Source organism: Crinia signifera, chromosome 1 (genome assembly GCF_055691185.1).
Source record: "Crinia signifera chromosome 1, ASM5569118v1, whole genome shotgun sequence".
In the NCBI taxonomy this organism is placed as follows: domain Eukaryota; kingdom Metazoa; phylum Chordata; class Amphibia; order Anura; family Myobatrachidae; genus Crinia; species Crinia signifera.
In genome coordinates this window covers 351,737,222-351,765,217 of record NC_139217.1, presented here as the reverse complement: position 1 = coordinate 351,765,217, position 27,996 = coordinate 351,737,222, and the positions used below count along the sequence as shown (strand labels likewise).

General features: G+C 45.7%; 1 protein-coding gene across 4 annotated transcripts; it reads left to right on the top strand.

Annotated features, from left to right (window-relative positions):
• The first annotated feature begins 1 nt into the window (after window position 1).
• On the top strand, window positions 2-14,646 carry EIF4ENIF1 (eukaryotic translation initiation factor 4E nuclear import factor 1). 4 transcript variants are annotated; one of them, XM_083147749.1, is made up of 19 exons: window positions 2-164; window positions 955-1,073; window positions 1,677-1,750; window positions 1,840-1,967; window positions 2,181-2,473; window positions 2,581-2,782; window positions 4,131-4,291; window positions 5,082-5,217; window positions 6,333-6,509; window positions 8,923-9,155; window positions 9,559-9,630; window positions 10,313-10,493; window positions 10,604-10,671; window positions 11,822-11,958; window positions 12,035-12,122; window positions 12,740-12,869; window positions 13,020-13,352; window positions 13,646-13,798; window positions 13,924-14,646. In XM_083147749.1, the coding sequence occupies exons 2-19, from the start codon at window positions 984-986 to the stop codon at window positions 14,130-14,132; spliced, it is 2,865 nt and encodes a 954-aa protein (XP_083003875.1). In that variant the 5' UTR covers window positions 2-164; window positions 955-983; the 3' UTR covers window positions 14,133-14,646. The 4 variants fall into 4 exon arrangements, with proteins under 4 accessions (XP_083003875.1, XP_083003906.1, XP_083003886.1 ...); XM_083147760.1 differs by lacking the exon at window positions 2-164 and adding an exon at window positions 241-276; XM_083147770.1 differs by lacking the exon at window positions 2-164 and adding an exon at window positions 283-302.
• Window positions 14,647-27,996: the final 13,350 nt, after the last annotated feature.

The following is a 27,996-nucleotide window of genomic DNA, read 5'->3' as shown; positions in this document are numbered from 1 at the left end:
AGTGACGCTAGACGTCCGGGGTCCTCTTGACGTAGGCGTCTTTCGGTGCCTGAATTGACCGGGAGCTTCACAGACATCAGACACCGGTGTGAAAGACCAAGCGCTGAGGCCCCGAAGCTCCCCGCGAAGAGCGGACCGGCGCAGTGACGGGAGCCGCGGGGCCGGTACGTATCTTGCGCGATGTGCGTGCGTTGCGTGCTGTGCGTAAGCGGCGTGTGGACGCGGCGGGGGGGTATTAGAGGGAGGGGAACCGGGAGAGAGTGGGTGTGCGCTCAGGTAAGACCGGGCTGATAGCGGACCAGGTACGGGATGTGTGGCCGTAGCTTCGTCAGGCCCCGGGCATCTCCGCGGCGTAACTACCGGTACTTCCAGCGGGCTGTAGGTGCTGGGCAGCAAGCCGGGTCTCCGGCTAGCTTTTCGTGCTCCCTGGCTGAGAGGGAGGACCACTAGGCAGCCGCCGGTGCTGCGGACACTTTCTTTACTTTGTGTGACCGGCTCCTTTTTCCCTGCCGGCGTATTACCGGCTGTATAATCCCGGTGTAATGCGACAAGGTCTGCCCCGGGTTCAACGCTGGCAAACAGTTTAGGGGCCAGCTGTCGCGGTGATTTGCCGGTAACCGGGGCAGCTGTACTAGATCAGGGACTAGCGGCCTTTGTTTAATAGGCTGCTCTGACTGAGGGAAACTTCCTGCTTGCGAGATGCTGGAAGATGTTTCATGTAACCCACGGGTGACTACTGCTATGTAGCTTAGTGGGTGTATAATTGCCATAAACGGGTACACAGGTGTTCGGTATTGCTTACTACTTAGCGAGAAGCAAAATGAGCAAATCCTATGTTTTTAGACTGTTGACAAACTACGTGTGTGTGATGTTTTTCCCACTGGGAGCACAGGTGGTTGCTTTTTAATTCTCAGTTATAGAATGTGCAGCAAGATTTTGCTCCCTCTTTACTAGGTATATAGTGGCTATCAGGGCTTGTTGGGATGGATAACAGGGAGGACTCAGATAGCAGAGACCCTTTCAGTGACATCAGGAAGGCCCCCCGGAGCAGTTCTCATCATCAATACTCTAAGGTATTTATTAAAATGGTTATTCAATTAGAACTTCTGCAATTAACTTCTAAAAGATGCTTATGTGACAAATGCAGGTAGTGGACAAACAAAACAACTCTTAATGAGGATACCATTCATATTTAAAGCAAACGATTCCACATGGTTGGGTCTCGTGATAATTAAGCATATATCTCCTTATGGTCCATGGCATCTCTGTGTAACACACATTTTCCTATGTTAGTTATATAAATATGGCTTCCAAGGCTGCAAGAGTAGATGTAGGCAACTTGGAATGAGGCTACATTTTGCATTAGTTTCAGTGACTTTAACTGTGACTGTTAAATTTCCACAAATAATGTGGCTTAAGGTGAGCATGGAGGCCCAAGTGTAAAATCCTACAAGATCGGTAGTGGACAAAAGCACATATTCCGTGAGTTGTCTGCATAATCGTGGAGCTAGACGCTCTCCTGCAGATTTCACCCTATAGCATGAGAAATCTGACTAGTAGCTGATCTGCTCTCTACTATGCTAGCCCCAACATTTTCTTTTCCTTTCTACTACCTGTGTCCTTTTTAATCAGTGTGATTTACTCTCTTACCATGGTGTTTAATCACCTTTTTACAGGAGGAACTTCTCGATATAAAAGAGCTACCACACTCCAGACAGAGGCCGTCTTGTCTACAGGATAAATATGACAGGTATTTTTCATGCCCTGGATAATATGAAGTGATCAGGCTTATTTTACTGGTTGGTGTGACCCCCCCCCCCCCCTCCTCCTCTGTAACAGTGATGGCGTCTGGGACCCCGAGAAGTGGCATGCATCTCTGTACCCTAACTCGGGGCGCAGTTCTCCTGTTGATGCGTTAAGGAAAGAATCTGATCCAGAGAGAACTTCTCTAAAGCGTAGGATAGCAGGTACAAAGGGGTTTTACTTAGGGCATGGTATTTAACTGACCATTTTTGAATGTTAGGCAGTAGCAATGTGTATTCCTTTTTATGTAAGATCTGGTACCTCATATTGATGATATCTCAAAATAGCGTTATTTACTTAGAAGACCATAAAACCCTAACAGTTTATTTGGCTGTCAATCTGAAGTAATCCCCTTGTCCCTGTATTTCTCTTTGTAGATCCTAGGGAGCGTGTTAAGGAAGATGACCTCGATGTTGTTCTCAGCCCACAGAGGAGAAGCTTTGGGGGTGGGTGCCATGTAACAGCAGCTGTTGGCTCCCGTCGGGCTGGAAGCCCTCTAGACAACAAGGAAAATGAGAGCTTGCGCCTCATTGGTGGACGCAGGATTGGCAGTGGTAGGATCATTGGTGCTAGAGCATTTGATCGTGATATGCGAGGAGGAGAGAAGGACATGAGAGAACCTCGTGAGGGGAGAGAACGGGAGAAGGAGTACAAGGACAAGCGCTTTAGGGTGAGAGCATTTCATCTTCACGTACGTCAATAATTGGGTGTTTAGCATTGAGTTATTTTAGAGTTGTAGCTTTCTGGTCACACTATGATCTGCTTGTTTCATAATAGAGAGAATTTGGTGACGGCAAAAGAGTTTTTGGTGAGCGCAGGAGGAACGATTCGTATACGGAGGAGGAGCCAGAGTGGTTTTCTGGTGGCCCCACTAGCCAGTCAGAAACTATAGAACTCACTGGCTTTGATGATAAGATATTGGAAGAAGATCAGAAGGGGAGAAAGAGAACACGGAAACGAACATCATCTGTAAAGGAAGGCAAGTTGTCGAGCTGCTGCAGACTAATAACCTGCTTCCTATTAGGTGTTGGTATTGTGTTCGAGTTTGAGCTTAACGATAATGCTGGGTACACGCCTAAAGATTTCTGTTCTCTCTATCTGGTGAGAACAAAAATCTGGCAATGTATGTGAGCAAATGACAATCAACGACTTACACTGTGAAATGGACAAAAATAATTGTTAAATCAAATGGCTTTCATTTGTCTGAATGACCATTGTCTGTTTTCCAGTGTTTGGGAGCAAATATTCCGTTCTCCTATGCACCCTCATATTACCAGAACTCTGTTCCCACCAGATTGGACAGATAAATACTGTATATGCAGGGCTCGACAAACCCTGGTTCCTGGCGACCAGATTTTTGTGGGGAGGAAGCAGAATCTGGTCATTGCCGGGTGCATGGCAGAGCAGGTCCGCCACGGCTGTGTCAGTTAGCGCCGGCATTGGGGTACTGCAGCCGCAGCAGCCTGGCCTCCCCAGCTGGTTCACCCATGTACCCGGCTGCTGGCGCTGTCAGAGCCCGGTCTCCCCCGCACACAGAAGCAGCAGCTGCTCCTCTGGGTGGATATGCACCATAAGTACCCGGCTGCCGCTGTCAGAGCCCGGCCTCCCCCGGACGCAGCAGCAGCTCCGGGTGTAACTGGCCACCGCTGCTGCCATTAACCCCCAGCTGCTGTCAGACTATGGCATGGCAACAAGCAGGTTAACCCCTGGCAGAACATGGTAACCCCCATAACAAGCATATTAACCCCTGGTAGACCATGGCAACCCCATAGCAACAAGCATATTGACCCCTGGCAGAGTATCTTATTAGAAATGAGTATGTTCACCCCTGGCGTCAAGCATGAAACCTACTGCAACTAACGTGTAGGTATAAGCGGAACTTATGTGGCATAATATATGTAATTACAGCATGTGGTATTCTATGTAATGAGCATTACGATGTTTGGTGTAATGGTCATTACGGCCCGTGGTATATGTAATGGCCTTTTTTGGGGGGCGCACTGTCCCTATTTATCTGGCTCATATATTTTCATCCTGGCTCCTAGATTTTAAAGAAATTTGTCAAGCCCTGGTATGTGTACCCAGCTTTAGGGTGCTACTGTCATAATCCTGTCATAATCTTGTAGTATGTGGACTGCCAAAACTTTTAGTATTGACACTGGTAATTTTATGAGGGAACCTCCCTTCTTATGATGTGTAATTAACCACGGGTTAAAACTGGTTTCTTAAAGCCTTCCATATGCACTCCTAGTGCCAGTCTACTTCTCTTAGTAATAACAATAAGTATCAATAGCTAATGGTTTTGGTGTGGATTTTCTATTTTGTAGTGTTTGAGTGCAACGGAGGTGTCCCAGAAGAAGCTGCTATTCCAGAAAGCACAGCTGACCAGGAAGTGCCGCAAGAGGCTGTCCTGCCAGGACCAAAGCCAGGAGAGTTTGACTTCAATGAGTTCTTTAATCTGGACAAAAGTGTACCAGGCCTGGCTTCGGTGAGTCCTTTGGGGTATGGCTGCACCTGGCATCCATGGAAGCACAATCTCTTTACTGTAGCCTTGCCAGTTTATGGGTGAATTGGGACTTCTAAACTGTAGCTATATCAATTGGTGGCTTGGCATGTAAGCAGAGGTGCTTCCAGGGGATATTAATCTGCATATTTTGGTTGGCACTTGTGGTGGGTAGTCACAGTTGTGCACATGGATGGTGTTGGAAGTGGGAATTTTTACCTGGCTTGATATCTCATGAACTGTGCCCTCACACATGTTTTATTTCCAATAGTTATTTAACTGCATTAATTGGCATGCATGAATCCATCTAATGTTTTCTTAGATGGACATAGGATTATTGCTTTGGTTTATGTGAGGTATAATCTTGTTTTTTTTCTTAAACCAGTTCTGCATTTTGGCAATTTGTCCTCTTAATCGGGCAATATATTGTGAAGTATGATAGGGTCTCGGTTCTGCTGGTTTTGGACAGTCTTGGTGGTACTCATGTGATGAATTTTTTCATTTCTCCACTTGTCTCGTGTTGCAAAAATCATCAGTCTGAAGTGCTGGTTGCTGTAAAAGGTGTCATAGGTTTTGCATTCTCCCAACTTGCTTTTATGTTAAGTAATCTGTGTGATGCATTAAAACTCAAACTGGAATTGGTGTTCAAAGCAGATATTCCACAGCCACCGAGCATTCCCAGCTCCTACAAGTAAGTAGATCCCTTGTAGTACGTACTCTCCTTTGCATTCTGTAGCACCTGTGAGTCTAACATTACATGTGGTCTTCCATGCAGATGATCGAGGATGTGCTAGGGGAGGGATCAGTGTCTTCCAGTAGATTCAGGAAATGGTTCTCTAATCATAGCCACTCTGAAAGTCGATCCAGCAGTCTGAGATCTACACCCCATGAGGAGCTAGAGAGACTGGCAGGTAAATTGAGCAGCATGTGCAATGGAGACGTTATTTAATAGATACTTTGTAAGCTGAAATTGTGAAGTGCTTAGCTTTTTTAATTTTTTTTTTTTTTTTTTTTTATTTAAGGAATCTTCTAGTGCTTTTGTTTCTATGCATAGCCTTCACGTTGGAGGCATGGCTAGCTATCTGACTACAGTACACTGCTTACCACATGGCTCGCAGACTGTGTAGTAATTATACAGTTAATTGGGCATGTGTTACTCTACAAATGTAAATTTCAAGGTTGGCGTCTTAACGTGGGGAAGGGGCTCTGAAGTACAACGCACCAAGTTATCTCCCCAACACTTGCTCAGCAAGGTGCACCACCGGTCTCCTTGTGTCAGCCCCATAGGGTGTGCCTACTGAGAGTAGCTGTTAGTGCACCCTGTGAGGTGATCCCATGCTGTGGCAACGAGAGTGTGCAGCGTGTCCCTGGGTCTCAGCAGCTATCCCCACTGGTGCGTTCCCACAGCGGAGCTGTCACTCACCGCCAAGTTTTCCAGCGCTCTGCCTGGCTCTCTGAATTGTGTCTACCATCTCACCTGGCCGGGGCTCCCTCTCTCCGGTGAGGGGAGGGGTAATCCTCCTCCCCCACCCCCAGGTTTTAGTGATATCCTGGCTTCAGCACAGATGGTTTAATCAGAATCACTCAGGTACTAATTAAGTCACCTGTACTCAAGCCTGGATATCACTAAAACCTACACTGTTGGTGTGCCTTGAGGACCGTGGTTGGGAAGAATGCCTGCATTAGTGTAAAATCTTGGCGCACGTCGTAGACACGCACGCACTCTGTTTTTACTGTGTGTTCGGTGTGGGCTGTGAATTATTTTTTATGTATTTCGTTTTATTGCGGAGATCCCCATCCCACTTCTCGCAATTGTTTTTCTTTTTATTTTTTATTTTTTTCTCCCCTCATAAGTTTCAACAATGTGAACGGTCTGGTTTCTGACTCTGTCCTACTGGTAACTGCAGGGCACTAGATATATACAGTGGAGTGTAATCTGTTCGGTTACTGGGTATTTTTAGTAGATGAGAATATTGATGTAAGTAACTCTATGCAGCTAATATGTATTACTTCCTGTTGACTCCAGGTTTGGATCAAGTGATTCCCACTCTTGGACAAAACTCTGGAAATTATTTTGCACCTATTCAATTTGAAGACTGTGCTGACAAAGTTGATATTTTGGAGATGTTGCATAAAGCCAAAGTTGACTTGAAGCCGCTCTTATCTAGCTTGACAGCAAACAAGGAGAAGCTACGGGAGAGCAGTAAGTTGGGGTTGGTATGGGAGTGCATGTTCACACCTGTCATTTTTCTATGTAGTCTAAATGTCGCTGAAGTAAACTTTGATGCACAGCAGCAACTAAATTTAGTTTCCACCAAGGTTTAATGTTTCCTGTAGCTTGAGTAATATGGTCCGATCTACATCTTTAACTTTGTGCCATCATTTATCCGGGCTACAATTCTGTGCTCTGCTTTGTATCTACAGCTAATTTTGTAATGAGTACTGGAGCTTCTGGTCTGAGCTGCTCACACCAGAAGCTATTTAACCTTTTAGCCACTTGAAGGCTTTATGGTGATTGTCTCTTGACCATATTATAAATAATATATATATATATATATATATATATATATATATATATATATATATATATATATTATTTTTTTTCTATGTTCTTTTTCTGTCCTGATGAATAGGGGTCATGTATAACCTATTCTGTTTGAGGGTGGTACCTTGCATGTACATGGAAATAGTATACAAAAGTAGTGTAGTAGGATTTTTTTAGGGCAGGGTGCTGACCACCAGGCAGGACTCAGAATATGTAATTGGTATAGCAGCCATCATAACAATTGCACATGGTGGCACACCGAAAGTTGTCAGCGGCATGTCGGCATAGTAGGGGGCAGCATAAGGGCAGGTGCAGCACCCTGCAAAAAAGCTGACGGAACAGTACAAGAAGATAGGTAGTACTAATTGTAGATCATGTGAAAAATGGGCAGCAGAAACTGAAAGTAAGCACGTCCAATATCCACCGTACTTAAAAGTGGGGTGGAAGTGAGTGGTATGTGACCCTACTAAGTAAACTTAATGTAAGTGAAGTGATGCATGTCAGTTAATTGCTTTGTTCGTAAGAAAGTATTTTATATTGAATATGGTAGAGGACCGTTAACTGATGACTCAATGAAGATTTAGCCTTGACGCAGCATTAATGGATTGTATGGGGAGTCTGGTCTCCTTACAGGCCTTATAAAAATCATTTTAATAATCCTTGAGTTAGATGAGAGCATGGTTTACAGGTCTTTTGTATGCGATGGATCTATGGTTGTATTTTGTGTGCCCGACAGATTGACTGTGGGGAACAAAGGGCAGAGTCAAGAATGTCCCCTAAGTGGCGAGCTTGTGGGATAGGGTTGATGTATCATTTTATCCAGGTCCGTTTGGTAACTGCTATTGGCTGGTTGAAATATATAATACTGTGTTAGAATAAGTGAGATGAAATATATAATTTTTTTATTTATTTTTTGACACTGACCAATATAGACTGATACAGGTCTGGGCAGACTCTGTAGATTTTCTGTATAACCTGCATACAAGTGACACTAAAATCAATAGGAGCTAATTAGTTTGCCAATAGATGTGCTATAGATTGAGAAGCAGTCGGCTGAGTGTTGCAGTACTCCAACTGATAGGTGTTTGTATGGTCAAAGGCAGCAGAGATCTAGAAGTGAGTAATGGCCTTTAAGCGTCACACTAACCAGATCGGTGACTACTTTAGTCAGTGTGGTCTCTGGAGTGTTTCGAGCCAAAGCCTGACTGAAGTGTGTACAATAAATTGTGAGTTACTGTTTTAGGTGAATGTAGACCAGGGACGTGTGGTGAGGTAAATGGCTGAGTTCCTGGCAAGTACCAGAGCCAGATTTGCACACAATGTATGAGCCCAGGGGTACATACCAGCATTATACACATGTGCAGCAGTATACACTGCTGGAGATTCAATGAGTTTTGATAAGAGATGTGCCGAAAAGATAGCCAGGTGAGGCACTGCCATAGACTTTTTACTCCAGAGTTTTGACCATAAAAATGATAAGAATAATTTTTGTAAATTTTATTTGTATTTTTGACATTTAAAAAAATAAATAAATTCAAAACTCTGGCATATATGCTAGTATGACAGGAAAGGCTGTGCCTCACCCCGTCGCGCGCCACTTATGTAAACCAGTCTTTCGAATAGCTTGGCGAGTCATGGCCATTGGAAGATGGGCCAGAATTCTACCCTCCAAATAAGTTATTACTGCATGCTTGAACAGTAGAGAGATTATGGTTTTTATTTTAAGATTGGGATGTGCACATGAGACAGCGTTTTACTGATTGGTGTGGGATCAAGACTGGAGTGTTAAGTTACAGAAAAATCACTTGTAATTCACATAAAAATCTTAAAGTCCTTGAGACACATACTTTTAACAGACTACTATTCAATTATGTAGCTCATAACAAATTAAACCGTTATTACATACTGCAAAGTATAATTTTTACTATTTTTTTTTGGGGGGGGGGGGGGGGGAAATAGGTGGAAAGCAGGTGATGCCCCTTGCTGGTAGTAATTTTTCTGTCCCACAGTGTACTCTGGGAATACCTTTTGTTTGTAATGACAATCGTGGTGGCTTTTGTCTTTAATGCAGCACATTCTGGAGTGGCTTTGTCAGTAGAGGAAGTTGAAGCTGGGCTTAAGGGACTGAGGGTTGAGCAAGAGGGGAAGATTGCCACCCCATTTATGGCTGAGCAATTGGAGGAGGCATTAACCGCAATGGCTGGGCCAAGGAAATCACAGCGAGATGGTGACATGTCTGCTTTTAACAAACTTGTAAGCAGCATGAAGGCAAGTGGGACGCTGCCTTTCCAACCTAAAGTGAATGTAAGTACTACTGTGAGATAACAAAAGGTATTTAAAAGACCAGACTTTGTTCAGAAGAAGAAACCATATCCTCATCGTATACTCCTCATCAGACAACCTTTCCTGTTTGCATCTTGGAGCATGTATTTCATGGTCTAAGTCATTATTTTGTGCCTCTTGCTTTCATACTGTTAAGGGCTTTATTCCACTTGACTTGTGCTCTGCTTTTGTCCTTCATGACTTAAGATGGTTACATAATTACTTTGCTAAGTTTGATCCTAACATTTCCTCCCATTAATATGAAATATCATGCCTGGTTTATGTGTGCTCACTTGATGAGGAATATCACCTGGGGTGTAGGTGTTCACTAATAAGCTGTTTTCTCCTTTTATCTGGCAAGTTAATGAATTCCTTCCTCTTGTAGAGACACCTAGATGGCCATTTGTCGTCATCTGATGTCACAGGTCCCTCTACTCTCCAGCGGAACATTCTGCAGGTATGAGCTTAGACGTGGGACTGATTCAGAAAGAGATGGAAATTCATTACAGTTTGCATGTCCTTCCTTCAAAAATCTGATTGAAATGCAGTGCAGCTTGCAGCAGTGTCTAGTTTAGACACTTCCTGCATGTAACTCATACTTGCCTACCTGACCCTCTCCATGCGGGAGAAAATGCTCTGTGCCTGGACTTCCCTGGTAATGTATGATTGCCATCACCTGTGGTGAAACGCCTTTGCCATCACCTGTGGGGAGCTAGGTATACATTACCAGGGAAGTCCAGGAACAGAGCATTTTCTCCCGCATGGAGAGGGTCAGGTAGGCAAGTATGATGTAACTGTGATCCCAGCACTGCCACTGACCTGGCAAACTGGGATTGTGGAGATCCACTCAGACATGGCTGTGTAATCCTCAGCTGGCCAATGGAAGCTGGGGATGTGAGGCTGAGAAGTTGTGCACACATGGCCCTCCACATTGCTGTCTGTCAGGCAATTGCAGAAGGAAACTCTGCAAAAGCGCATGGACAGTTTTGCACATGCACAGAAAAGACCTTGTGCAGCCACAAATACCTGATAATTGGGGATACCTGCATCAATCTGAATCTGGCCCAGTGTCTTATGTTTGCCTTTAAGTTTCCTGGTGATATCACAACTTTTTTTTTTTTTTTTTTGCTTTAACACAGGAGCTCCTTGGTCCTCCTATTCCAGATACATCATCTAGTGTGCTGAACAATGTTATGGGAACTCTCGACCCTACGACATCTCTGCTAAGACAACGGACTCCCTCTCCTCAAATACCACCAGTATTCCCCATGCGTGCCTCCTCTGCTGATTACATCAGAGCTCGAATACCTTCTCCCCTAGGTGAAGCTGTAGTTTCTATTGGTGCTCTTGTGACAGGCTGTATATGCCAAAAAAGCCCTCATACAATTTTTGCTTAATGGGTTCATTATGCTTTTTCTATTCCTGGACAGGATTTTCTGCAGGTCCTGAGCAATTTCGCACTGCAGTGCCCAAGGCTGACAGCCCGCTTATCGCACAGGTAGCATCTCAAGCTATATACTCCTCCCAATTACTCTTAACTTGGTGCCTTGCTATGGGCTTTTTATTTACTGGTGAGCCTTTTTGTGCTCAAGTGTTTGGCTTTTTGAAGGTATCCTAAATCCTATGGAGGCACTAGAACAATCCCTAGCTTATGACAGAAGAACTAAAGCTTATGTCATAATCCCTAGCTTATGACAGAAGAAATCGCTGGAAATATGGTCGCTGGCGACCATATTGCCAGTGATGGGAGTGTGCCCCGGCAATAAATCGCCAGGCGCGCACTCCCATTTTCAGCCCCGTTCTAATCGCTGGACCAGCTGATTACCTCTGTGGCACCATCGCCAGAGGTTCCCTTTTATCAGCGACCATCTCTGGTCGCTGATGAAAAGGAGAAACAGCAATATCTCCCCCGTGTGTACGCACCTTAAGATGTTTGTTACCTCTGATCTGTGATCCCAACTGTCTGCCACCTCAGTAACTGTTAAGATATTGATACTACATGTCACAAGATCTAGTCTAATTGATATCTTGCATGCAAATACTTTTGTTGGTGTAGACTCTGATATGGTGTGGTAACCATTCAGATTACCTTGAGTTTGTAGTTGCATGCTATGGGGTGTATGCATTGCCACTTACAATATGGCAGTGTTCCGAGCAATATATTTTGCACTAGACTAAAACTGGCTTGGGTCTGTCTAATAAGTGCTTTAGGGTTGGGGTTAACTGGTCATGGGGAGGAGAGTACTCATTTATCCTATACTACTGGGGGGGGGGGGGAGGAGGAGGGAGGAATCAGTTGTAGTTTGGCTGCATTTCACTGCTGTCTCGACAGCTAGTCCTTCCTGTCCTGTCCTTCTCCTACTAATATACCTTATTTGTTTCAAGGTGTACTATTCAGAACTTAAAGGTTTATAAAAAAAAAAAAAGCGTCCAGGCGCCACAATTGGCTCTGTAGTCTCAATGCATATGAAAGGGCTTAGAACATTCTGTGTTCCCTTCTGAGTATGTGAAGGCAAAAGTTAGCATATATACAGTAGTCTATTGTTCCCTCACCAATATGTATGACGACTGTAATTCAACCTATATTTTTAGGAATACTGTTGACATCTGTGGTACTTATATGTGTGTATGGCTTATTTATTTAAAAGATTAGTCCTCTGGAGATGCAACAAGCTGTGCTGGAAGGATTGGTACCACATGATCTTGCTTTCCCAGCTTCAAGTTACTACCACCCAGCTTATGGAAAGATGCAGATGGACAAAGGCAGGGATGGTTTCCGTCACAGGTTGGTGTAATCTTAACTCAGTCATACCACAACTTCTGCTCAGTCTGATATTTACACACTTCTGTTCTACTCCCAGGCAACAGCAGAGGATGACTAAATCTCCAGTAGGCAGCCTAAGAGGATCCTCTGTATCTCCTGGTCCTGGTGCACCTGTTACTAGTATGGTAAGCACCAAATGGAGCAGTGATTCATTCTGAATATTTACCTTAAGTAAACTAACATTCTCCCAATTTTTTTTTTAACTAAAGTCTCCTATATTGAAAGGAACAGTGAGATCCATTATCTTTTACACTTGGCATGTTTCATGAATGTGCTTGCCTGCTTATATTTATAGAATACTTCGTAAAGCTTAATGATTTTCCACTCCTTCCCCTTGCTGGTTTATTGAGAAGTAGAGGGTATTTTTCTGTAACTGAGTCACTTAGTGAGGTCCTCATCGTGCTACTTGTCTTCAGTCTGCTAATGCTCTGAAGTGGCATAATTGGGACTGAACAGGGAAATAGATAAATTAAATTTAGATTTTTAAGAGTCTATGGGGGAAAATCGCTTTGGGCATTTAGGAGTGCGGAGACCGGTATTAAGAATGGAAGGGGAAGGCTAGTGGAGATGTTACAGGATAAGGAATGATGTAAGAACTTTTACATGGTGGTTTGGAATTTTTATAGAAGCACAAATAAAAGTGAGAAAGTTACTGTTCTGTTTCATGCATCTTAAGTTTATTTGTTAAGATGCAAAGAAATTGTAAGGATATGGCTAACTTAATTTTCCGCTTTCTCTGTAGCTATCCCCATCCTTTACACCTACCTCAGTGATCCGTAAAATGTATGAAAGTAAAGAGAAGAGTAAAGAAGAGACTTCGATAGGAAAGCATAGTGCCTATGGAAAAGAAGATGTCCGCAGGGTGCAGGAAGGTAATGCATCTGGTTATCAGTTTGGGTTTACTGCATTTTTTTTTTTTTTTTTTTTTTTTTTGCTATGTATGTATTCTTTTTTAACTGTGCCTGCATAACTGCTTGCATACTTCCTGTGTGTCAGCTTTGACCTCTGTTTCCTGCTAACAGATGGCGTCTTAATCAGTATCAGTCCCATACCTGACAATGGTGTCCAAGGCACATCTCCAGTGTTGGGAGCAAGGTTTCCTCCATCTCAACGCTCTGGGTGTACCCCTCCTTTAACTCATCGCTACACCAAAGACCAGGACTATCGTCCAAAATCTACGGGGAGGCAAACTCCTACTTTGGTATCTCCAGTGTCTGGAGCTTCCTTTCTACGCCCTCTCCACCAAGTACCTGTCGTACCAGTAGTTCGGCCATCGCACCAGCTGCATCCAGGAATGGTACAAAAATTGTTGGCACAGGGTGTTCCTCCACAACACCTTTCCCTCCTCCAGGCAGGTCAGTGCACAAAATCCTGTTCACTTTGGTTATAGCTACTCACAGAATCATTAGTTAATATTTGCAATATAATTATTATTATTTTTTTTGCCGATTGAAGGGGGGGGGGACTACGGGCTGCTGATTGGGTCAGCAGTAAAACCTGGGCACCTAATTGTTGTTGAGGTGGGTTTTTTTTTTTTTGTTTTCACTCCCCTGGCAGGATTCTCTCTATCAGCACGTGGCCCTTGTTAATTTGATTTTAGTTGAGTATAATTGAAGTCTAAGAGTAATTTTTATTTATTGTTTCTTAGGACTACTTCCACCTGGTATTGACCTGCCAGCATTGCATACTCTATCACCATCTGTTATAGGGCAACCTTTCTACCCGCTAGCACCTACAGGGCACCCTCTTCTTAACCAACGCCCTACAAACTCCCTCCAACTTGCAATGATGCAACGATCAGGTATGAGGGACCTTATTTGTACTTGGCATTACTCAATTTGGGGGAGAATAGGGGGGGGGGGGGGGGACTGCAGTTGCGTATTGGATTTCTTAATCTTTACTATCTAAAACTTTGTTTTTTTCCAGGATCTGGCACCCAAAGCTTCTCCAGCTTTCATACACCTTCACAAGGCTTGTCAAGTCGGCCCAATCTAAACATGATGGATCAGCGCTTTCAAAGGAGTACTTCCCCTGTGGGATTGGCCAAGTGGTTTGGATCTGATGTTCTTCAGCAGCCGCTCCCTTCTATGCCTGCTAAAGTGATCAGTGTGGATGAACTTGAATACAGACAATGAAGCTCCACTAATCATGGTGTACAGTCTGATCTGTTCCAGGCAGAGGATGACTGGTGTCTTTAGCATAAGACCCAACAAATCAACTCTGTTTTTGTTTAAATTTGGGCTGCAATGTACCGAGTACACCTGATGCTGCAAATGAAGTGGTCTGCATTCCCCTCGTATCTGCTCAATACCAATGCAGCCTGTTTGAAGGAGGAATCATCTCATTTGCCCAGGAAGCCTATTTTGGAAAGGGGCACTTTTCTTTTCTTTTTTTTTTTTTCTTCTCCTCCTTTCCTTTTGAGTTGGCAGTGTGCCGAGGGGTAATGGAGATCTCTGGCCGGTGATGAACTTTGTGTACAGACTTGTATAAAGTATTTTTTGTTTTGTGTATATATTCACTTATAATAATTTTTGTTTGACTAGCTGTACAGATGAGAAAGCTTAATTTGTTTTGCCACTTACAAAGTCTGAGCTCTCCCTCTAATTTGTACATGTCTTTTCTTTCAATTAAATCTGCATATGCCAATAATGAGTTTGGAACATTTTTTTTTTTTTTTTTTCCATCAATACATCTTTATTAATACAGGTTTTTTTTTTCAATACGGGGTGCAAAAAGAAAAAAGGGGACATTCAGGGGAGGGGTAAGGACATCAAATATAATCAAGCTATATGACAATATGTAGACCATATATGAGACAATATAGAATGAAGCGTGTCGCTACGCAGAGAGATCCGTGCTAAGACATTTGGCAAAACAACAAATATGAGTCCTACTATAGCGCACAATTTAACTATTTGTAACAATTGGGGTGTATCAGGGTTTAAGTGTGGTGGGAATCTAGGAATGTAGATGGCTCAATTATTGTTGAGCCTCCGGAGGTTCATTTAAACTGAACTGCAACGGGTCTGTCAGGGGACCGAGGGAGAGGAATTTAGTGCCCTCTCCTTCTGTAATGTAAACATGCCATGGGAGCCAACTTATATGGGGAGCGGTGGGGGTGGATGAAAATGGGATGAAGTTGGTTTCCATAAGGAAGTGGTGATTTTTTTTTTCAGAATAACTTGCCGTAAGGATGGGGGGGGAGGTTGCTTCCATTGCTGGGCTAAGTTAGCTCAGGCTGTAATAAGAATGTGCTGGTGTAAATGATCTGCCCAAATCAGTTTCCCATTTCATATGTGAGCACGACTTGTGAGAATTCAGAGGGGGTTACCAAAGTTTTATACCAAAAGGAATTAGCGCCTCTGGTATTCACCAAGAAAGGTCTGGAGAGCACCATCTGGGGTGTAGCGTCAGAGGGGGAATAATTAGTGAAATGGGCTTTCCACCAATGTGCTATTTGTAGGTTGTGAAAGTATTCAGATGGGTGTAGAGAGAATAGGAGTTGTTGTAGAGAAGCCAAAGGGAGTAGTGTGTTTCCCAGGGATATGATAGCTCGGGCCTTCCAGGTTTTTAGGTTTAAAGTTGGGTATTAGCTGTGCTACAGTAGTAATGGATATGTTAGCAATGGTGGTCATCAGGGCTGGTAAAGTGGTTAGAAGTGAGTCCCATGCGCGCAGAGTTGCTAGTGGATGGAAGCGGATTCGGTTGAGCAGGTCTGACGTGTTTTGGAATTCTAATTAGGTCTGATAGAGGAACGTGGGGGGGTCTGAGTTTGTTCAATGTTTACCCAGCATGTAGGGGAGTTAGGCTCCGTGTAGTATTTAATTAGGGCCAGGAGGCATGCTGAATGGTAGTGGGGATAGGTCAGGCAGATCCAGTCCACCAAAGGCCCTAGGGAGTGACATTTTAGAATGAGCCATAGCTGGGGGTTTGGTCGACAAAACATTATGTCAACATGGAGGTGGCAAGATGTAAGGATCTCTTGGGAAAGGTGTAGGGGATGGTGCAGAACAGATACATTTAGTTTGGGAAGTAAAGATATTTTGAATGCTGCCATGCGTCCCATCCAGGATCTATCATACGAAAGCCAGGATTTGGATAGTGGCCAAGGTAGTGAGGAGAGGGGAGAGGTTGACATTAAAGACATCTGCTGTGTTTGGGGGGATATGTATACCCAAATATTTTATTGAATCTGTTTGCCAGTTATATTTCTTCTACGATCCCCATGGCAGCCATAACACTGGGATGTATCCCTTTCCCCATAGATCAGACAGGAGTTTTTTCTCTAGGACTGCCCACCTTGGGTATAACAGCCTCCTCCTCCTTAGCCTCAGTGTCTTTTTTTTTTCCTGTCTCCGTTTTATTTCAAGTAGGGTTACCTCATACTATGGAGTGGCTTCCGGGGAAGGAGAAGATGTGAGGGGGATTGGATTTATCTACGCCCGTATCACATACGCCCGTTTATGTCTGCGTGGAAGGAGAAACAAGGTACTGATGTACATACGTTTGTGGAGCTCGAAATCCGGCATAGTACAGCTGGAGCCGGGAGCTGAAAACAGCGTGGGCTGAGACATGCGGCAGTCCGGGCTGTAAGCCGCGACTGCACGCTGCGGGGTTAAGGCACTGTAGGGCGGAAGTGCGCGGCGGCGTCTAACTTCCGCCCAGAGCTATCCTTGTGTGCGCACTATAGTGTCCCCGGGAAACAAGGAAGACAAGTTTTGTTCCGCTCGGCCATCCTGAATATTGCATGAACGGCATGGAAGGGGTTATGGCGCCCTATTTAAACACAGTGGTAACGCTGCTCAGAGCATCACGCTGTACTGGAGTTTATGCTTGCTGAGATGGACGTGCCTTCTTCCCCTAAGATGGATAATGCCCCTGTGAGGTAAGCCCTTTGGTTTTGGGCATTAGATTCTTTTTTATTTCTAGTTACTTAGTATACTTATTATCTCTTATAGTGTGCCTACAGAAGGTACTCCTGTACCGAAGAAAAGGCTTTCTAAGAAGAAGTACATTGAGTCAAATTGCATGTCATGTGACAAGGTGTTTTCTGCCAGTCAAAACAAATCACTATGTGAAGATTGTGAAGTAAGACATAAGGAGCCCATAAAGGAAGTGACAAAGAAATCTGAACATACTGAAATGTTAAAGGAACTTATGGCATGGATGAAACAAAATTTTGTATCTAAGTGTGAATTTGTTCAGTCAGACAGCAAAGAGATCCAGATCACAAGCTGGACTGAGTCAGGATGATGGGTCCTCTGGAATGGATGATCCAGTTAAGAATTCCACGGATGAATCAGGGGAAATTGAGGAAGATAGAACCTTCAATCTTGATATTGTAGAAAATGTATTAAAGAACATATACAAGGCAATGAACTACCAAGAAGCTACAGGTACTTCAGCTGAAAAGGACCCGCTGTTTGAAGACAGGTCCAAAAAGGGGAGGTCCTTCCCAGTTAATAAAGTAGTAAGAGAAATAATTGCTAAGGAGTGGATAAATGTGGACAAGAAGCTCACACTTAGCAATAGAGTGGATAAAATGTATCCATATAAGGATGAAGAATTTATGGCATGGTGCAAAATCCCAAAAGTAGATGCAGCGGTGGCAGAGCTCACGTCAAGATCGACAATACCTGTGGAAGATGCAGCAGCCTTCAAGGATTCCATGGATAAGAAGGTAGAAACCTCCTTACGGAAGGTACATACTGCCTCCTCAGGTGCACTCAGGTCATCAGTAGCAATTGCATCTGTATCCCGTGCTCTCAGGCTTTGGGCAGCCAATCTACATACAGATGTAGAGGACAAGATATCTAAGGCCTATATATTACGCAGCTTAGAGATTATGCAAAAATCCATTGACTATTTGTGTGAAGCATCCCTCGATTCTGTATCCTTTGCATCAAAATCCATGGCAGCTGGAGTGACAGCAAGACGGGCGCTGTGGCTAAAACCATGGAGTGCTGACGCAAACTCTAAAAATAAATTGACAGCATTACCCTTTGAGGGAAATTACTTATTTGGGTCCAAACTTGACGCCATGATCCAGAAATTATCAGGAGGTAAATCTGTCCGGCTTCCGCAGGATAGAAGGAATCGGTTTCCTTATCCAGGAACACCTAAACCATCCTTTAAAGAGGCAAGACGTTATAGGCCTGGAAAGCCATATTATAGAAGAGGGAACCCAAACCTATCTCGTCAGTCCTTTCGGCAGCCCTACCGAGGAAGATTTCAGTCCGACAGAGGTGGAAGACTATGACTATCCACAAAGCATCAAGATAGGAGCAAGACTATTGAATTTCCCAGAGGTCTGGAAAAGAACGATTGGGGACAGATGGGTCCTGAATATAATTCAGAGGGGTTATTCAATAGAATATGTAAATTACCCGAGACTAGATCGTTTTTTAAGGTCCAGAACACCAATTTCTCCTTCATCCTCTGGGGACACTGAAGTACTACGCTGGGGATAGTGTGGTGTTATGGAGGAGTTGGCACTTTAAGAACTTGAAGTGTGGTGTGGCTCCTCCCCCTCTATCCCCCCCTCAGACTCCAGTCTTAGTTTAGTGCCCGGAGGAGTAGGATCCCTGGGCAAGAGGCTCCCGCAGGGGTCTCTGGTTGTCCGTTTTTTGTTTTATATAGAAGTGTGCAGGCAGCCTGAGTGTTAGACTGGCTGCCTGCAGTGTGTACAAAGCTCTCTGGGAGGTCAGAGCGGCACTGCGTGCGGTGCACGCTGCTGACCTCAGCCGCCTGCACTCTAGGTGTGGGGGAGCAGCCACAGCCGCTCGCGGCTTGTGTTACTGCTCCGTTGGCTAGTCACCCGCCGGAGAGATCAGGACAGGGGCGCTGGGCGCCGGGTGACTGCTGGACCAGAGTCGCGCGCTGGTCCAGCTGAGGGGCAGACTGTGTCTCAGCGCCGCTGTCCTCAGCGCGCGCTGGGACGGAGGAAGGAGGAGGCGTGTCATGGGCGTCTCCTCCAGGTTAAAGATCCTCAGCGCGGCAAACGCTGCCTTTCTAAAGCCCACGCTGCCTTCCTCTGTTTGTTGTGCCTCATCAGAGCCCTTCTGCTTCAGGACAGCAAAGCGTTTTTCATCCCAGACTGGACAGACTGTGTCACTGCGCTGGGTGAGTGAAGGGGTTCTCCTTTTTAGGAGTCCCCGCTTGGAGTGTTCAGGTGGGCTAATTCGGGGAAGGTGAGCTCCTCTCCCCCTATTGTATTTCCTTCTTTTACACTGCTGGGTTTACACTGCTATCTGTGTGGCTGTGTTAGAGTGTGCTGAGTGAAGGAAGTGTTTGTATTGAATTGCATTATGGCAACAAAAGCTTCTGGCTCTAAGGCTTCTCAGAAGCTGTTCACTTGCACTCAGTGTAACCAGCAATTTACACAACATGTGAAAGGTGTGTCACTGTGTAAGGATTGCTATAAAGGAGGGGCTGTTCAACAGCAAGCTGCTCTCCTTAATGCTGAAGGGGTTACAAGTGTGTTAGCTACCTTAGCTTCTGAGCTGGCAGCGTCTCGTAGGGACAGGGAGATTTTACATTCTCATCTGTCTACTATGTCTTCTGCTGAGCCTTCATGGGCCAGAGAGTTGATTAGGTCAGTGGATTCGCTGGTACAATCCACCGTTATGCCTACACAGTCCAGCGCCCCCCCTCCACCTAAAAAAAGGGGTGCTCCTTTGGTTTTGAGGATTGATACCTCTGATGAGGAGGAAGTTAACCCTCTAGAGGAGGGGGAGTGTCAGGCGTTGGATGATACCTTTGCGCCTGTGGATGAAGAGCAGGGTGTTCAGGATGAGGCTCAAGGTTTAGAGGCCTTGATTCAGGCTATTAAGGTGACCCTTAATGTTGCTGAGCAAGAATCACCTGCTCCGGTTTCTATTTTTGGCCGTCCTGTTAAAGCTGCGGTAACTTTTCCTGAGTCCATAGAGTTGGAGAAGCCTCTGTTGGACATTTGGAAAGTGCGTGAGAAAAAGTTTCAGTTATCCAGGCGCTTTAAGGCGTCTTACCCTTTTGCCCCGGAAGCCAGGGCGAAATGGGAGAACCCGCCGTTAGCGGACGCGTCCGTCTCTAAGCTTTCAAAGAAGGCAGCGCTTCCCATTCCGGGAGCGGTGGCCCTGAAGGAGGCGCCAGATAGGCGTTTGGAGGCGGGGCTTAAGCACATCTTTTCTACGGCTGGGGTCTCTTTGCGTCCTATTTTTGTTATCTCCTGGGTCAGCAGGGCCATGGAGAAATGGGCAGAGGATTTGTCCAGGGGCTTGGAGGAGCAGAGCCCTCCTGAGGAGTTAGCTCAGTTGGCTGATCAAATGCGAGAATCCGCGGCATATATTGGAGAGGCGGCCAGGGATTCGGCTTCACTGGTGGCGAGGATCTCGGCTCTGTCAATTACAGCCAGACGGCTTAAGTCTTGGCAGGCGGAGGCGGATATAAAAAAAGCAGTGGAAGCTCTTCCCTTTACGGGGGATGTTCTTTTTGGCCCAGAGCTGGATAGATTAATTGCTCAGGCGACAGGGGGTAAATCTACCTTCCTCCCTTCCTCAGCGCCTCCTCCGAAAAAACCTTACCAGGGACCGGGTTTTCGCTCCTTTCGAGGGGCCCCGAAATTTAGAGGTAAGTCTAGAGGTTCCTTTACCTCGGGCCGTGGTAGAGGTAGAGGCTTTGTCGTCGCCACCTCCGCCGCTAACCCTGGCTCCCGGCGTGCAGACGCCAAGCAGCCAGAAAAGCCCGCGGCATGACGCCCTCCCCTCCTACCTGGGGGATCCCAGAGTAGGAGCGCGGCTTCTGGATTTCCGGCAGGCCTGGGAAGAATCCTGCAAGGACAAGTGGGTTCTCTCAGTCGTGTCTCGGGGATACAAACTAGAGTTTGCCGGTTCTCCTCCTCAACAGTTTTTTACGATGGGTCTTCCGCATGCGGAAAAAGACTCTCAGTTACTACTCCAAGCAGTTCAGCGATTGTTATCAGCCGGCGTGGTAATGCATGTCCCAACCGATCAACGCAAAGAAGGGTTTTATTCTCCTCTTTTCCTGGTTCCAAAACCAGACGGGTCGGTAAGGCCGATCTTAAATTTAAAGAAGCTACATTATCTTAAATATAAAGAAGCCACAGATTCAAAATGGAGTCGCTACGCTCGGTGGTGGCAGGTCTGGAACCAGGGGAATATTTGGCATCCTTGGACGTCAAGGATGCCTATCTACATATTCCCATTTACGACTTACACCAGAGGTTCCTTCGGTTCGCAATCAAGGACCAACATTTTCAATTTCGGGCTCTGCCCTTTGGCCTGTCATCGGCGCCTCGCCTTTTCACCAAGGTAATGGCAGTCATGGTTGCCTTTCTCCACACACTAGGAGTCAAGATTGTTCCGTATCTGGACGATTTGTTGATAAAAGCCGGATCCAAGAGTCAGTTGGAACAGGCGCTTCACGTGACTTGTCAGACCTTGATTCAGCATGGCTGGATTCTAAATTATGGGAAATCCCAGATGGTACCTTCCCAAAGGATTTTGTTTCTTGGACTGATTCTGGACACAGAAGTACAGCGGGTCTTCCTTCCTTTGGAGAAAATTGCCTCGATTCAGGACTTGGTGAAGCAGGTGCTTCGTCCTCGGAGGGTGTCGGTGCACCTTTGCATTCGGTTGCTTGGCAAGATGGTCGCCTCCTTCGAGGCTCTGCCTTTCGGCCGTTTCCACTCCAGGACTTTTCAACTCGATCTGTTGAGGCAGTGGTCGGGTTCGCATGTCCACATGCACAGGACGGTAATTCTTTCACCCTGCAGTCGTCTGTCCCTTCACTGGTGGCTTCACACGGCCAATCGGTTCGGAGTCTGGGAGTGGACTATCATCACGACGGATGCCAGCCTGAGGGGCTGGGGGGCGGTTGTGATGGGACGTCACTTTCAGGGCCGTTGGTCTCCGCAGGAATCAAGGCTGCCGATAAATATTCTGGAGATTCGGGCTATCCGTCTGGCTCTTCTCAAGGCGGACTTGTTCATCAGAGGGAAGCCGATCCGAATTCAGTCGGACAATGCCACGGCTGTGGCATATATCAACAGACAGGGTGGAACGCGCAGTCGGGCAGCTATGCAGGAGGTACGCCCGATCCTTCAATGGGCGGAGAGGAATTCTCTGGCCTTCTCGGCGGTGTTCATTCCTGGGGAGGACAATTGGGAAGCGGACTACTTAAGTCGCCAGGATGTGCACCCAGGGGAGTGGGCACTGCATCCGGAGGTGTTTGGCCAGATTGTCAATCGTTGGGGGTTACCTCAGATAGACATGATGGCATCCAAACGGAATTGCAAGGTGGCTCAGTATTGTTCCAGGTCACGAGATCCGGAGGCAGTGGCGACGGATGCTCTGACCGCAGAGTGGAATTACCATCTAATCTATGTGTTCCCTCCGTTACCCTTGATTCAGTTGGTACTCAAACGGATCAAGCGCGAGAAGGCAACGGTGATTTTCATAGCTCCAAATTGGCCTCGTCGGCCTTGGTTTGCCGATCTTCAGGGTCTCCTGATAGATCAACCCTGGCTACTGCCGCAAAGAGAGGATCTATTGCAACAGGGACCATTCGTCTACCAAGAATTAAGGCAGCTGCGTTTGACGGCGTGGCTGTTGAGGCCGAGCTGCTGAGTAGGCGTGGGGTACCTAAAGAGGTCATTCCCACAATGATGAGAGCCAGAAAGGAGGTTACTTCCCGGCATTATTACAGAATTTGGAAGGCTTATGTGTCGTGGTGTGAACGACACAAGTCCCCTACAGCTGTTTTTTCTTTGTCCCGATTGTTGAGGTTTCTGCAATCAGGGTTTGAGGCGGGCCTTCGTTTAGGGTCCCTTAAGGTTCAGGTGTCCGCCTTGTCGGTTTTCTTTCATAGGCGATTAGCCTTGATGCCGGAAATACAAACTTTTTTGAATGGGGTTCTAAGGCTGCAGCCTCCGGTAAGACCTCCGGAAGAACCTTGGGATCTTCCTTTGGTGCTGGACTATCTCAAGTCGGAGGTGTTTGAGCCTTTAGAATCTATTGATTTACGTTTACTTACCTGGAAGACGGTGATCTTACTGGCTTTGGCATCGGCTAGACGAGTGTCTGACCTCAGTGCTCTCTCATGTCGTTCTCCGTATTTGGTGTTCCACTCAGATAGGGCGGAACTCCGGACTAGATTGGATTACTTGCCAAAGGTGGTGACGGCTTATCTTAATCAGCCAATCATGGTTCTGGCCTTGACAGGAGAGTTCGCTTCACTGGATGTGGTCAGAACTTTGCAGGTTTATGTGGACAGAACCAAGGATCTCAGGAAGTCGGATTCTCTGTTTGTCCTATACTGTTCCGCAAAACGTGGTTGGCCGGCTACCAAGCAAACTTTGGCCAGGTGGATTTGTCTAACCATTAAACAAGCTTATGTTCAGGCCTCCCGGCCTCCACCTACTAGAGTTTTGGCTCATTCCACCCGTTCGGTGGGACCTTCTTGGGCGGCAGCCAGAGGGGTGTCTCTTTCTCAGGTATGTAGGGCAGCCACTTGGTCTGGGCCCAATACCTTTATTAAGTTTTATAGGTTTGACACCTTCGCGGCCTCCTCTACTAGGTTTGGCCGCGCAGTGCTTCAGGATGCCCAGCGCCTTCCCGCCCGTGGGGATGGCTTTGGGACGTCCCCAGCGTAGTACTTCAGTGTCCCCAGAGGATGAAGGAGAAAATAGGAATTTGGTACTTACCGATAATTCCCTTTCTCCGAATCCGAAGGGGACACTGAACGCCCTCCCGGCACTGGTCTTCTGGTATGGGAGGGGTTTTTACAGGTCGCATGTGGCCAGGATGTGTTGCATGCGATGGTCTGTATGTGAGTTCTTTTGACTTATTTTTGATTCGGTGTCTTGTTTCATTCTCTCTCTCTCTCTGTCAGAGGTTTCCTGGTCTCTTTTCTCCTCTCGGGCACAGTAACTAAGACTGGAGTCTGAGGGGGGGATAGAGGGGGAGGAGCCACACCACACTTCAAGTTCTTAAAGTGCCAACTCCTCCATAACACCACACTATCCCCAGCGTAGTACTTCAGTGTCCCCTTCGGATTCGGAGAAAGGGAATTATCGGTAAGTACCAAATTCCTATTATCGAGGGAAGAAAGGAGAGAGTTGTCAATGAAGATAGAACAACTACTAGAAATAAACGCCATAGAAGAAGTTCCCAGGCAACAACACAAGAAGGGGTTTTACTCAAACTTATTTCTAGTGAAGAAAACCAATGGAGAATACAGGACAATCTTGGATCTGAGGGATCTGAACCAGAACATAAAGAAGATAAAATTCAGGATGGAAAGTCTGACATCCATAATAGCTGGAATAAAGAAGGGGGCGTTCCTAGCTTCAATAGACTTGAAGGACGCTTATTATCACATTCCAGTAAACACTTATCACAGAAGATTCCTCAGGTTCTCTGTGTCAAACAGGCACTTCCAGTTTGCCTGCCTATCCTTTGGGTTAAGAACATCTCCGAGGGTTTTCACAAAGGTTCTGGTCACCTTGATTGCAGAATTAAGAAAACTGGGAGTTCTGATATGGCCATATCTGGACGATCTGCTAATCGTTGGGGATTCAGAAGAAGAAGTCCTACAAAGTTTAGAGCTGACGTTATCAACCCTACAGAAGCACGGCTGGGTCATAAACGAAGCCAAGAGCCATCTTTTACCAAGTCAAAATATTCAGTTCCTGGGCGTCCTAATAGACACTGTAAATTTCAACATTGCTCTTTCACTGGAGAGATGTCTGAGAATTCAGGAAATGATAGAGAAGGTTCTGTATTCAAAGAGGGTGACTCTTATGATGGCAGTACAATTGTTAGGCATGATGACGTCCTGCATAAGAATTATACCATGGGCCCAGGCAAATATGAGAGGTCTACAAGGGTACCTGTTACCTTTGATTCGAAGAGGATGCAGGGACCATCATTTAATACTACTGAAAAACGCAATAAGAAGATCCATATTATGGTGGACAAGAGATCTGGAGAAAAGGAGATCCAGTCTAGAGAGTCCAAGATACGTGGTAGTAACCACAGATGCCAGTCTAACTGGTTGGGGAGCACATATGACGAATGCATCAGTGCAAGGAATATGGTCCCTGGAAGAAGCAATTAATTCCTCGAATGTAAGAGAACTTCAAGCAGTCTGGGAAGCAGTAAGACTACTGAAGAATTACACAGAAGGGAATCATGTCAGAATTATGTCAAACAACGTGACGGTGGTCTCACATATAAATCATCAGGGAGGCACCAGAAGCAGGAAACTGATGAGAATATCGCAGGATATTATGACTTGGGCGGAGAAGTATCTTCTCTCGATCTCTGCAGTATACATACCAGGAAGGCGGAACATAGTCGCAGACTTCCTGAGTCGAAAGTTACTGGATCCGGGAGAATGGGAACTGAACGAAGAGGTATTCAGGGAGATTGTACAGATATTCGGAGTTCCAGAGATAGACCTGAGGGCTACTCACTCCAACAAGAAGGTGAGGACATTCTGCTCAAAATACTATCATGCCCAAGCAGCGACGTTGGATGCCTTTACAATCAAATGGCAGTTCAAACTAGGGTAAATATTCCCACCTTTTCCCTTGATACACAGGGTGATAAAGAAGGTACAAGAGGACAAGGCAGACCTAGTGGCAATCCTACCATATTGGCCACGGAGGGGCTGGTTCTCGAATGCCCTAAGGTTATCGGTACAGAAACCATGGGAGCTGCCAGACAGACCGGATCTGCTGAAACAAGGTCCAGTACTACACTCAGAACCCGCGACATTATGTCTAAGGGTGTGGAGATTGAGCGGCAAATACTAAAGAAACATAATCTCTCTTTACAGGTCACTGATATGATGCTGAAAGCCAGAAAAGATGTCTCTTCATTAGCATACTACAGGACATGGATAAAATTCATCGAATGGGGTCAGTTCTCAGGTGAATATTCCAAGATTTCCACTGGAGAAGTACTGCAGTTCCTATTTGATGGGTTTCTATTAGGTCTAGCAACAGCCACCATCAAGGCACTGGTTTCAGCCTTAAGTGTTCTGTTAGACAGACCATTGGCGGAAGAGAAGATGGTAAAGAGGTTCAGCAGGGCCATGAAGAGAGGCCACCAATTAAATCAATTGTGGCCCCGTGGGACTTGAACTTACTACTTACAGTTCTAACCAAGCATCCATTCGAACCACTTATAGACATTCCGCTCAAATTACTTACCTGGAAAGTGGTCTTTCTCGTAGCAGTCACCTCTGCTAGGAGAGTGAGTGAGCTACAGGCGTTGTGGATTGAGGAACCCTATCTTGTTGTGTTTCCTGACAGGGTTGTGTTGAGAACACACCCACAATTCTTACCTAAGTTCATCTCTAGATTTCACCTCAATCAAGAGATAACACTTCCCGAGTTCTATCCAAATCCTCAGAATGTAGAGGAAGAAATGTGGCATAAATTAGATCTGGTGAGGGCCATATCTGTATACCTGGAAAGAACCAAGACATTTAGAGCCACCAAACATTTATTCGTAATTCCAGAAGGAATAAAGAAAGGAGAAGCACCAGTTAAACAAACTATATCTAGGTGGATAAGAGAAGTTATCTTATTTGCCTACAAGAAGGAAAACAAGGTGGCACCTCCTATTGTCCAGGCACATTCCACTCGGGCAGTCTCCACTTCATGGGCGAATAAGGCGAAGGCATCGGTTACAGAGATCTGTAGGGCTGCTACCTGGTCGTCGGTCCATACTTTCTCCAACCATTATGCACTTAATGTATCTACTGCCCACTTTGGGAACCATGTTCTGCAAGGAGCTATGTCAGCTGGACTGGCTTCGCCATAAGTAAATATTTATACAGCTCTCCCTCCCGTGTGTTTTTACTTGGGTATGTCCCAGTGTTATGGCTGCCATGGGGATCGTAGAAGAAAGAGTCGAATTATACTCACCGATAATTCCTTTTTCTTCCTAGAGATCCCATGGCAGCCACTTGTTGCCCTCCCGTGTTATTACTGTGTTTTTTCTCCAGGATTACGGAGACATTTAAAAGACACTGAGGCTAAGGAGGAGGAGGCTGTTATACCCAAGGTGGGTGGTCCTAGAGAAAAAACTCCTGTCTGATCTATGGGGAAAGGGATACATCGCAGTGTTATGGCTGCCATGGGATCTCTAGGAAGAAAAAGGAATTATCGGTGAGTATAATTCGACTCTTTACAGGTTGACTGTAGGTGGGGAAGGGATCTGGTGAGGTTAATCGGGAGGGCGTCTGTTTTAGTGGTATTGAGTTTATAATGGGAAGCTGCGCTATAGGAGGTAAGTGTAGTGTGGAGTTAAGGGAGGGTTCTAGATGGATTAGTCACAAGAGCAATACATCTGCAAAACAAGTTTTATGGTGGAGTGGACCTATCTGTAGACCAGGGAAGATAATGTTGCGTATGGTGATTGCTAGAAGTTATATAGAGAGAACAAAAATTAAGGGAGATAGGGGGCATCCCTCTCGTGCCATTTGAGATCTTGAAAGAGTCCGATAGGAAACCGTTGCTGAACACCCGGGCCGAGGGGGTACTATAAAGTGTTGGGATCAATGTGAGATTCCGATCCCTGAAACCAAAGCGTGAGCACTTCTTGCATATATTGCCAGTTCAATCTGTCAAATGCTTTTTCAGCGTCGAGGGATAGGAGGAGGTCCTGCTCCTCAGATAGGGAGTCAATTCGATTGAACACTCTTCTGGTATTGTCTGAGGCCTGTCTTCCAGGTACAAACCCTGTCTGGCCCGGGTGTACCAGCAGCGGGAGGTATTGATTGATGCAAAGTGGCATCAGTTTGGCGAACAATTTAATGTCAGTTTAATAGGGCGGTAGTTTTGCCAAAAGGCCGGTTCCTTTCCTGGCTTGGGTATGGTCACTATACGGGCTTCTAGTAATTCTGGGGAAGATGAGACTGTTGAAGAAAGCTCGTTGAAGAGCTCTGTTAAGTACGGGGACAGGAAATCCCTAAATGTAATATTAAAGT